Source organism: Argopecten irradians, chromosome 8 (assembly GCF_041381155.1).
Source record: "Argopecten irradians isolate NY chromosome 8, Ai_NY, whole genome shotgun sequence".
Lineage (NCBI taxonomy): Eukaryota > Metazoa > Mollusca > Bivalvia > Pectinida > Pectinidae > Argopecten > Argopecten irradians.
This window is the reverse complement of record NC_091141.1, coordinates 40,835,261-40,845,604: the sequence shown is the minus strand read 5'-3', so window position 1 is coordinate 40,845,604 and position 10,344 is coordinate 40,835,261. Positions and strand designations below refer to the sequence as shown.

Genomic DNA, 10,344 nt, shown 5'->3' with positions numbered 1-10,344 from the left:
TATATATAGTACAGTATTATAAATTTGACCCCTCCCCAAGGGAAAAACTGAGACCCAGGACCATGAACAACCGTTCTAAAGGGCCTCTATGAAGAGTATTTGATGCCATTGCATCTGTAAGTGAAAAAGACTTTTGAAATTTTACTCCTTTTGGTCCCTTCCACAACACCTTGGGGGAGTGGAACATATGATTCAAAATTTTGTTGATAATTATAATGGACTTATGCCAAACAGGTTTTATGTAAAATATCATTGCCTTCGCATCAGTATTGGAAAATGTTAAATTTATTGCACAACGGACAAAAGGTAATTGAAATAGGCACCTTGAGACTTTGTCTCATGTGACCGAAAATTGCCAATGTCAAATAATCTTGAAACATTTTTTATTTGTACATAATTTATACATAATTTTTACATATGTTCTATCCAAACAGTTACTGAGTTTGTTAGGTTGATAATGAAAAAAATTAGAATTCTTATTAAATATCATCAAAAAGACAATTAGATATACAAGCATGTACCAGTATACAAAAACCTTTTTACAAGAAAAAAAATACTGCTGTACAGTAAGATCGATCTACAAGACTTAGTACAGTAAAAACGTTTTGTTCCCATAGAAAACATAATATAGAATGTATAATGATTTGAAGATTAATCATTATTAAAAAGAAAATTGTCCATTGAATGAAAATTAAAAAAAATAATCTTGCATACGATCGAATGTGTATAACTCTTGAAATAAATTTGAAAATAACTTTTCATTTTCTTTGAATTTTTCAAAAGCTTTGTTCACTGCATGATCACCAGTCTAAAATATGAAATGTTATGAATAAGACTGAAATCTTAAAGATGCTCCACCGCCGACAGAGCATAAATGATACTCATCATTTGAAAAATAATTGGGGTTTAATCGTGTATATGTATGTCTAATCAATGCAAAAAATAATATAAAATAATTTGTTTTGATTTTGGTGCATGCGCAATTAGTACCATATAGGATATAGTGTCAGGGAATTTTTTCGGGATGCAATTAATTATTTTTTTATATTTTAAACTTTAAGCAAAATTAGATGCTCAAACTTTTCAATGGTGGAAATGGTGTTAAGTAAGTAACTTTTGAAACTGAAGAAAAATACCAAATCGTCTGCTTCTGTTTTTGGTAGTGAAAAAATACCATTTGTCAGTGGTGGAGCGTCTTTAAAGTACATCTGGCAATTGATGGATACGAATAAAGTTTTAGTTAAAGGGAGATAATCTAATAATTCTAACTTCAACTAGGGGGAGATAATCTACATGTACCATTAATACAATAATAACTTTTGACTTGGGGAGACATCGGAAGCATTAGTTTGATAATTCAAAAGAGTAATTCTTATCAAAACATTCTGGTATATTTGTCAGTTAACTTGATCAGGATAGAATTGAATAATATTATCATAGCATAAAAATTCATTTTGATGCAGGTTTAAGAGCTATTTCATAATTTTTTAAATTTACTATTTCTAATACATCATGAACACCATTAAGGCCTACTTGTTGTACACTAAGAAATTTTTGAAGTTTTGCCATTTGTTGCTGTCGTGGTAGAGGTAGGTCATGGATGATTTGAGAGATGGCTGTAGCGTGTCACTTTCATACTCAAACAACCATAGCACAATTCCCCACACGATGGCTGCAAACCAGGGGAACGTTTCGCCCTTCGGCTTAGGAATGTAACCTTTCTTCACGGCTAACTTTGCAAGTCCATATAGAATCCTTGATAATAGGTAAAGGTTAATCTGAAAAAAAAAACTTTTTTATTTATTTATTGGCAATTTAACAGCCCCAGGAGCCCACTTACAGAATTAGAGATAAAATTAATGAAATCAAAATAAGCAAATATTCAACATATAATTATCATAGTAATCAAAATACAATAAGTCGGTCTCATAATAAGCCTCACATGCCTAACAGGATAACTGATAACTTTGCAAATAAGATCGGCTCGATAATAAGCTGGTCTTGAAAATAAGCCTGGGATTTTTTACCAAAAAAAGCACATAAGCCACGGCTTATTATTTAGATTTAAAGTTATATATACATGTATAAGTTTTACAAAATTTGTCACACCTGTTCGTTGACTTTATTGTACTTCCCAAATATGAAGTAACCTGCACAAAATGCTGCTGCAAAAGAGTGGAACTGTTGAGGCTTATCCTGTGCAACCGCCATCAGACTTGTAAGTGACTTGTAGGCGAACACAAACAGCGCCAAATTACGAGAGTGGGTGTAGGTAGCCTCCCAAATCCCTCTGGACATGTCTTTAAAACTGATAAGAGAGATGCATTTTAAATTAAAGACAAGGATAGAACATGCCTAATCAACTTCTGGGATTACATTAGAATTTCATATATTTTGTAATGCTTGGATGGTTGTGTATAAAATTTGATAACTGTCAATCAAGAGGTTAACATGTACTAGGTTAATTGGTTATATCTTTAAAATACACAGAAAACTTGAAGTATAGCTTTTATGACCTCATAATAAAGATAAATGAATTTGAGATGATTAAGGTATTATTTCATAGTACACACATGTACTTGTGGCAAAAATTGAATTTGAAAGGAAATGGATCACTCCAGACTTCCAACAATGCCTTCATCGTATATATATCTAATGATTACAATTATACCTGGTTGGAAGAATGAAAAGCACACATACCTGCCACGCTTGAACAGTAGTGTCATCACCAAGGAATGTGGAAATCTAACTTTTGCTCCATACCTACATGAATAAACAAGTCCTTTTTATCATTTCAAGTTCAAATAAACAACAACAGCACTATTACATTAATTAAAATTAGAATAACTTCTCACATTCGTTTAATGTTTTCTTCATCAACATAATTATGGTTTTGGCATAAAATTAATTGCTTATGAATTGGAATGATAACGTTCTGTATTCCAGCAAGTGTAAACCGGTAGTTGCCAGAACTAGGACTGCCATCCAGGAGGACAACTTATACCCCAACCCCCATCCTTTTGTAATAAATGGACACAACTCTACAGTGTTTTTCCTGCCAATATATTTGGGGCCGGAATTCGGCCCCATTCCCAATTGTATTTCTTGTTATTTTTTTCCCAAATCTATGTCTAAATTTCCCAAATCAGTGAGTTGAAGCGTATTTTGTGTGACGAAACCAAAAAAATCTGGAAATCCCAAGTCTGAACATTGTATTTTAGTATACATTCTTATACTTGATTCTTAGAGAAGGATAATTGTTTATTTCTACCTTTTCCAATATTTCCATAAACATGGTTAAAATTTTTCCCAATTTCCTACTTTTATCACACAAAAATTCCCAATTTTCACCAGGTGGCAATTTCCCAAAATACCCAGGAAAAACACTGCTCTATAAAGGGGTATCATATAAATTATGCACATCTATAGTGTATCAGGATTGAAATCATTCCAGTAGTAAGTGAGGCCTTGCTCATGATTATTTTATGGGGAAGAGACAGTATGAATTTTAATAAGGCCATTTTCTTGTAGTATGCAAATCACACAGATTACTATATTTGGGTAGATATAATATTCATTTGTTGAATAGACTAAGGTTAGTGGTGCTTCTCAGTGGTCAGTCTGAATTGCATGGAGATGACCTGGCCCGATACCAAATGGACTTGGCCTGATACCATATGGTGTCAGCTAATTCCATGTTTTGATATAGCAGTGTGCTCTGGCCTTAAACCAGACATCTATCTGTCATAATGTCTAAGTCTGGTGTCAGGGCCAGTTATCTCAGGCTAAGGTGATAGTAACCCCTGGAGTATCGGGATGAGGGGATTGTAAACGATAAACTTTATGGAAATAAAAATAATCCAGAGTCGGAGTCAAGGTCATATATTCATATCTAACTCTTGATTGTTTTTTATTTTCATTATGTTTAATAAGAGCGCAGAGCGAAGCTCTACTAACCATAACACGTGTGTGAGCATATAGATTCCAATACACTTCAGTACCCCTTGGACTTTGAAATTGTGTCCCGCGGGAAAAGTCTCGCGCCTCCATGTAGGCAGCCATGTTTTAAGTCTCGTTATCAGCACGACGAGATTTGAAATTTCTGTACTAGACTAAATGTGTTATCAGTATACGCTTTAAAATTACTGTAAGTAGTTTTAATTTACACATGTACAAGAACAACGCAATAAATGTAGTTGTCCAATATGTACTGTGTATGTTCTCAAGCGCACGGCACCGTCAGCACTGACGTCACAAAACCTGACGCCAAAGATGACGGCACAGATTCGCGCGTATTTTTGATAGCATGGCATGTTGCCAAGTTTTCTCTGCATCTGATAAAAACAAGATTGAAGTACGTGTATATTGAACTATTCCATTTGGATTGTTTTGAATTCTTTCTAACTATCGATAGTATTTGCATGTCAGTGAAATATTCTATTGTTAATCTCATAGAAAAATATAGACAATATAAAGTTATGATGTTATAATCTTTTACATGTAGCTGCGCTCTTCTGAGGCTTTGCCTTAAATTCATATTATTACAAACCCCTGTGTTTTGCATAATGTAACTTGTCATGGACCTGTGACTGTGCTAGAAGATAGTTGTGTCAAGTATATCAATCAAATGTGCATATTAAGTAAGTACGCATATTACTGACACAGCTCCATTTCGAAATCCTTTGATCACCGACAGCAACGGATGATATTGCCCAGACGCCAGCAGACGATTCACGCTATCAACCAACAACGCCATCGCGATATGAGTTGTGACTTCCGGTCCAAATTGAGGACCATACATTTTGTTTTTATAGTGCAACATGAATAAAATATTATTTAGAGATAAATATCAAGTGAAAGCAATATATTAAAATCAGATATGATTTATTAGATCAGAAATTGTTTTTGTAGTACCATAATATATTTTCCTATATTGGGCTCCATTAGGAATTATTGCTCCCTTTGGAACTCTTCAATTCAAGATGTCTGCGCCCATGGGCATGTGACGACGCTACCACTGACGTTACTTTTCTCGTAAAAATGGACGAAGGCGATACAGATTTACGCCAAAAGACTCTATCTCATCTGAGAAATCTCGCAGAGTTAGCTGCTGATATAAACCAACCCACGTCAAATTATTTTTGGTTTGTATTTTGAACTATTTTCTGGTTCATATTTATTCGAAGTGTAGATCAAGTCCAATCCCTTTACACTTTCCGATTTTGTAACCAGACACCGGCGTCTTATTCTGATTTTGGACAAGATATAAAAAAATAAAATGGTTAGACTATTGTATTTTTCCAAAACTAGAAGCAGACGTCTGTGGAACAGGTGCACATTTTTTTAAAATACCTGTCGTCTATGCTGTACATGTCCAGGTGTTGACAGATTTGGCTACATGTATATAGTCAAATTTAGCTAGCTATATACACGAGTGACTGTACCGATGAGTGTCAGTTTCTACATGTATATATACTGTACTGTATTGAAGCAGCATCGAAAGTGGCCAACTCTGACTCTTGGATTGGTCATGCTCTGTTGGTTCGAGCCACAGCCTCAGAATGTTACGTTGGTGGCAGCGAATGGGCCTGGCATTCTGTAAGGTGCCATCGAGCAGCGCTTGAAGCATAATATTCTTGATACTGGTTGGTGGCCTGAGATCTAGAGGTTCTGGTCATGAGGCGGCACCACTAACAGCATTGACAGTTAACGTTGTGTAATCTGAGGTTCAATGCAAGCTTCTGTTGAACCCACGGAAACTTCAAGGGGGGGGGGGGGGGGGGTCATGCATGGATATTGGTATTTAAGCCACATAGTGCAACAGCTAGCTTTTGTGATTGTGCGAAAGGGTGTCTGTAGCAATTTACCTTCGTGAGGCAACATCAAATGTGGCAGCTCTTGTATGGGCAACACTCTATTGGTTACATATTAAATACATGTTGATTTTTTAAAACTTGCAATTTCATAGGGGCATTAAGTCTGAACACCTTCATGCACTCTGTTATATGTTTTTTTTGTCTTGTACCAGGTAAGTTTGATGAAACTTCCTTAAGTAAGCAATTTTATTCATAGAGCATAAATGTGCACAATAACATCAATAGCCATTCCTTCTTACCTCCTGTCCATCAGGCATAGGCTACCTAAAATCATGTGCGTGTTACAAACAAGTTTAACATAGTAATTTGATTTTTTGTAGGTTTAATGAAGCTTCCTATTACAAAGCAAACACAGGTAAGGAAATGTACCAAATATTTATAATATAAGTCCTCTATTTCTATTGGTTGAATTGAGTACATATATGTCTATGATACATTAACATTATATGTGCCATAATTGGGTGGAAATTGTGACATATGTTTACCGGAGGGGGTATTAAGCTGTGAAAATCATTCAAATGGACATGCAGACAAACAAGAATGGTGCCTTACAACACAGAATTAATTCACAGTAAATTGTTGTATTTTTATTCCATAGGCATGTTTAAATGGAAACATACATGTAGAAATCACATAACAATTACTATTAATAACACTGTAAAAATGTGATAGTGTCAAATAGCAATTGTAGAGAACATATTTGCTTCCTGGTCTGACCGTACATATTCATTTCACTGCACTGTAGATGTACAGTCCTAAATAATTGTATTTAAAAACTTTCTGCATTGACTCATTCACCCCTGAAGACACATGTAGACTCTTCTGAAACACAGAATGGACAAGTCCATTATGAAATTTCAGGGGTGAATGAGTTAATGACTTTTAAATTTCTTTATTGCAGAAAAATCAAAACAATGTCAGTCCTGTGGCCATGTTTATAAACTTCCGGAAGATAAAATTCGTCTTCAGTCCAAGGTCGCATTGACAGGGAAAGTTAACAGACTTCTTCGGAAATCCACGAAAAACAAAAGGTCCCTGGGGAAGTTTCAGCTTCACGTGATGAATAGATACCTCACTAGCTCAAATACTGTGGTGAGAATTTCATCTTGAATGTATTAATTAAGATTGTGTACAATGTGTACATATTTCATACCATGGTCCACTACCTTTGTGAAACAAAAATTAGAAGTTTCTTAAAAACAGTAACAACATAATTTATATTGATGGCCTAAGATGAGGTTATAACACTAAACAAATACAAAATTTCCTGTGTTATCTATGTTAACAGTGGAGAGTCATTTCACTGTCTTGCCCTCTAGTGTAGTGATAGTCAACTACTGCGCAATATTTAGGACAACGACGACCCTAGTTATGAAAATCAGCATTTTATTTATATTGATTGCGTTGTTCACAAGGTTCTTATGAGTGTAGTATTTAGTGAACCAATTTTTTGTGACTCTACAAATTATCAATTTCATTTTACATTTTGAAAAATTAAAAGCCGCTTTGGAAAGGTAGTGGCCATTTAAAAAAAAATTCTTTTGGCAATTTAAATGCTTTATAGTTTGTCTCTTAGTTCCTGAATTCCAAACTGAATTGAAGTTATGAGTAAGTTATCTCCCCTAGCTTAAATTTTGTTTGTCTTTACCTTCATATTAGGGATACTGTTTATCAATATTGCTATACCACAAATAATTTTATTTCAAATTTTGTTTTAGAAAATAACATGCAGCATTTGTGGAAAGAGTGAGAAATTTCCAGGTCAGTCACGTGAGAAGAGAGAGCTACAGAAAAAGGCACAAAGGGCTCAGCCTGAAGGCAAGTACTACTTACAGTAATACTTAACTATCAACAAAACTATCTAGAAATACGGTATTAAACCCAATAAGTGCCCATCCCCCTTTTAAGGCTTCAATTTCTCATACTTCGAATTAAATGCAGACTGAAAATATGAAAAATGTGTTCGTTTCCTTACTGATTTCTTTTGCAAACTGATTTATGGCTTACGTTGTAGAATAATTGTGTGAAAAGCTAGTCCAAATTTGTTTTTGTTAAGCGCACCTTTATATGCATTATTTTTGTAAGTGCCCTAGGCATTTATTGTGCCGAATATGGTAATAGGACTTATCAGGGCGTCATATACATCAAAGGTGTAATTTGGTGTAAGAAGCAAATATGGTGTCGAAAACTGTGCTTTGAGAAATAATGAGATTGAGTGACATAGAAATCACTTGTGTCTCATATTGGTATTCTTCATGCAAAACTTATTGATCTTGTACGTGCTAAAGTGACAGAAGGATTGCAGTTTCTAAGATTGAAGGAGATGTTTGTTTTACCATTTTGAATTAATTAAAAATCTATTGAAGAAAAGCAACACACTTTTCAGACAGAAAATAGCACTTGGTACGATACGAGGAAGGCTGAATGTGAAATTTCAGTCCATTCTAACAGCCACATGATAGACAGAATCATATATACATTTGTAAAATAACTTATAAAATCAATTTTTCATAAACATGTCAAAAACACAATGGGTCTGATTGAAGATCTAAAAGTTTCTGTCTGCATAAAAATGAGTTATCTCCCTTACCATGAAATTACAATGCATGGTATTTATTTATTATTATTTATATATATTTATCTATTTTAATGAATACATCTAATAATAGTATAATTATGTTTTCTGTTAAATGGTTTTTCTTAGATCTGTTGTGTTCAATCATTAACTTAAATGTTTTTATAACCCACTTTATATTTAAAAACAGAAGTCAGTTATGTCCCTCTGAAAACAAGGAAGGAAAAACGGAAGGAACTGAAAATGAAAAGCAAGCAGAGAAAACGTGAGAAGATGAAAGGCACTTTAACAACTTCATTAGATCATGTGTAAGTCTCAAAAATAAATTGTAATCCACCATCATCAGATTTTAAATGTATTATAGTTAACGGGCACTATCATGATCATCAGGGCCCTGTTTCATGAACATTTCTTAACTTTGAGAAATTCCTTAACTTCAAATTCTCTATAGGACAGGTTTACAGAAGTTAAGGAAAAGTCTTAGTACAGGAGCCTTCCTTAAAATATGTAATGCTTTCCTATTGAGAATTTGAAGTCCAGGGATTCCTGGAGCATCTTTAAATTAAAGGTATGCTCATGAAACTTTGCTTAGATGGTGGGCTATTCAAATTACCTGTCATCCATCCATCCATATACAATTCTTGTTATTGCTATTTCTCAGAATATATGTAGACACCTCAGTTGGGCCCTAGTTTCTTTTTGGAATTGATCTGTCAACAGATGGCAACCACTGGCGGCTACAATGAAATTTGATACATGTGGTTGAAGTTTGTTATCACTTTTCCCCACAAAGTACTGAATGGATCTTTCTTAAACTTCATGATGAGTTGAAAGATAAATATTTTTGAAGGAAAGTATTAATAAAGACATCTATTTTGCTAAACTATTAAACTACTATTTGTCATTTTTTTCATTCACTGTATACTTTTATACATGTGTGATTTCAGTTCTGCTACAAGTTTGGAAACTGGACAAGATCATTCGTGTTTACCTACCAGTGAGTTGCTTCAAGGAGAGATACACAGCATTAAACAGACTAATACAAACTCCAAGGAGGTTTCGAAAACTACTCCTAACAGTGAGCAATATTTCACTCAGAGCAATGTGAGCTCTGATATTGGTGATCTTTGCCAAAACAAGGATTTGGGAATTTCTTCAAAATGTTCTTTTCAACCAAAAGACTCAAGAACTTCCAAAACTCCTTTTCAACCAAAAGATTCAGGAATTTCAAAAAGTACTTTTAATACCAAGGACATTGTAAAAAATACAGTGAATCCTAAAAACAGTCCTGGTCAGACCATGACTTCTAAAATTAACCCAAGCCACAGCAAAGACAAGGAGACAAAGACTGAATCACTCGGTAGCAAAAATGCAAAACGACTCAAGTCCAAAAACTCACACCAGCGACTCAGTCAGATGCTAGCTCAGCAAAGTTCTAAGGGGAAAAAAGGAGGTTCCCTTCAAGATTTTTTATCTACATTATAGGGGCAGATTTTGAATCTAGACCTGTATTAAACATTGCCTCAAGTCAGACAAGGGCCGTTTTCGTTTATTCGGAACAACCGGTTCGACCGTTGGTTAAAGTAATTATTTCAAGTATAAATCCTGACAGACCTGCAGTTTTTGATACAGGTCTGTGAGGGCTTTGCCAAGGCTCGTCTGAAAACAATGTAAAATCACCAGGTCCGTCTTTAATTAATAAACGAACAACTAGGTCCAACCAGCCAAACCGTATAATCGAAAACGGCCAAGATATTTCCGGAATATTCCATTATGTATGAAAAAGAATGTATGGAACTCCGTTATCAAGATTATGATTTACAAAATTATTTGGTTTATTGAATTTTACTGATTCTTTGTGTATTTTGTTTCTTTTGATCAAAATATAGTTGT

At 34.4% G+C, this 10,344-nt stretch overlaps 2 protein-coding genes across 2 annotated transcripts; one reads left to right on the top strand and one right to left on the bottom strand.

The window, feature by feature from the left end:
* Positions 1–1,510: 1,510 nt before the first annotated feature.
* On the bottom strand, positions 1,511–4,793 carry LOC138330366 (peroxisomal membrane protein 4-like). Its single transcript, XM_069277944.1, has 4 exons — positions 4,662–4,793; positions 2,701–2,763; positions 2,110–2,308; positions 1,511–1,778 (listed from the first exon to the last, which is right to left on the bottom strand). Exons 1-4 carry the CDS (start codon positions 4,754–4,756, stop codon positions 1,530–1,532), a joined length of 606 nt encoding a protein of 201 aa, XP_069134045.1. The 5' UTR covers positions 4,757–4,793; the 3' UTR covers positions 1,511–1,529.
* A 183-nt stretch (positions 4,794–4,976) lies between these two features.
* LOC138330364 (uncharacterized) lies at positions 4,977–10,308 on the top strand. Its single transcript, XM_069277942.1, has 6 exons — positions 4,977–5,144; positions 6,197–6,231; positions 6,778–6,968; positions 7,595–7,694; positions 8,642–8,759; positions 9,399–10,308. The coding sequence occupies exons 1-6, from the start codon at positions 5,041–5,043 to the stop codon at positions 9,934–9,936; spliced, it is 1,086 nt and encodes a 361-aa protein (XP_069134043.1). The 5' UTR covers positions 4,977–5,040; the 3' UTR covers positions 9,937–10,308.
* The last annotated feature ends 36 nt before the right edge of the window (positions 10,309–10,344 follow it).

What these genes read in the sequence shown, in the direction of transcription:
- LOC138330366 (XM_069277944.1), bottom strand. Translation starts at nt 4,756, where the DNA reads ATGGCGTTGTTGGTTGATAGCGTGAATCGTCTGCTGGCGTCTGGGCAA. An exon ending in GGATTTCGAAATGGAGCTGT is followed by an intron (nt 2,764 to 4,661) that starts GTCAGTAATATG and finishes TTATTCATGTAG; the next exon opens with GTATGGAGCAAAAGTTAGAT. An exon ending in ACAATAAAGTCAACGAACAG is followed by an intron (nt 1,779 to 2,109) that starts GTGTGACAAATT and finishes TTTTTTTTTCAG; the next exon opens with ATTAACCTTTACCTATTATC.
- LOC138330364 (XM_069277942.1), top strand. Translation starts at nt 5,041, where the DNA reads ATGGACGAAGGCGATACAGATTTACGCCAAAAGACTCTATCTCATCTG. An exon ending in TCACTAGCTCAAATACTGTG is followed by an intron (nt 6,969 to 7,594) that starts GTGAGAATTTCA and finishes ATTTTGTTTTAG; the next exon opens with AAAATAACATGCAGCATTTG. An exon ending in ACAAAGGGCTCAGCCTGAAG is followed by an intron (nt 7,695 to 8,641) that starts GCAAGTACTACT and finishes ATTTAAAAACAG; the next exon opens with AAGTCAGTTATGTCCCTCTG.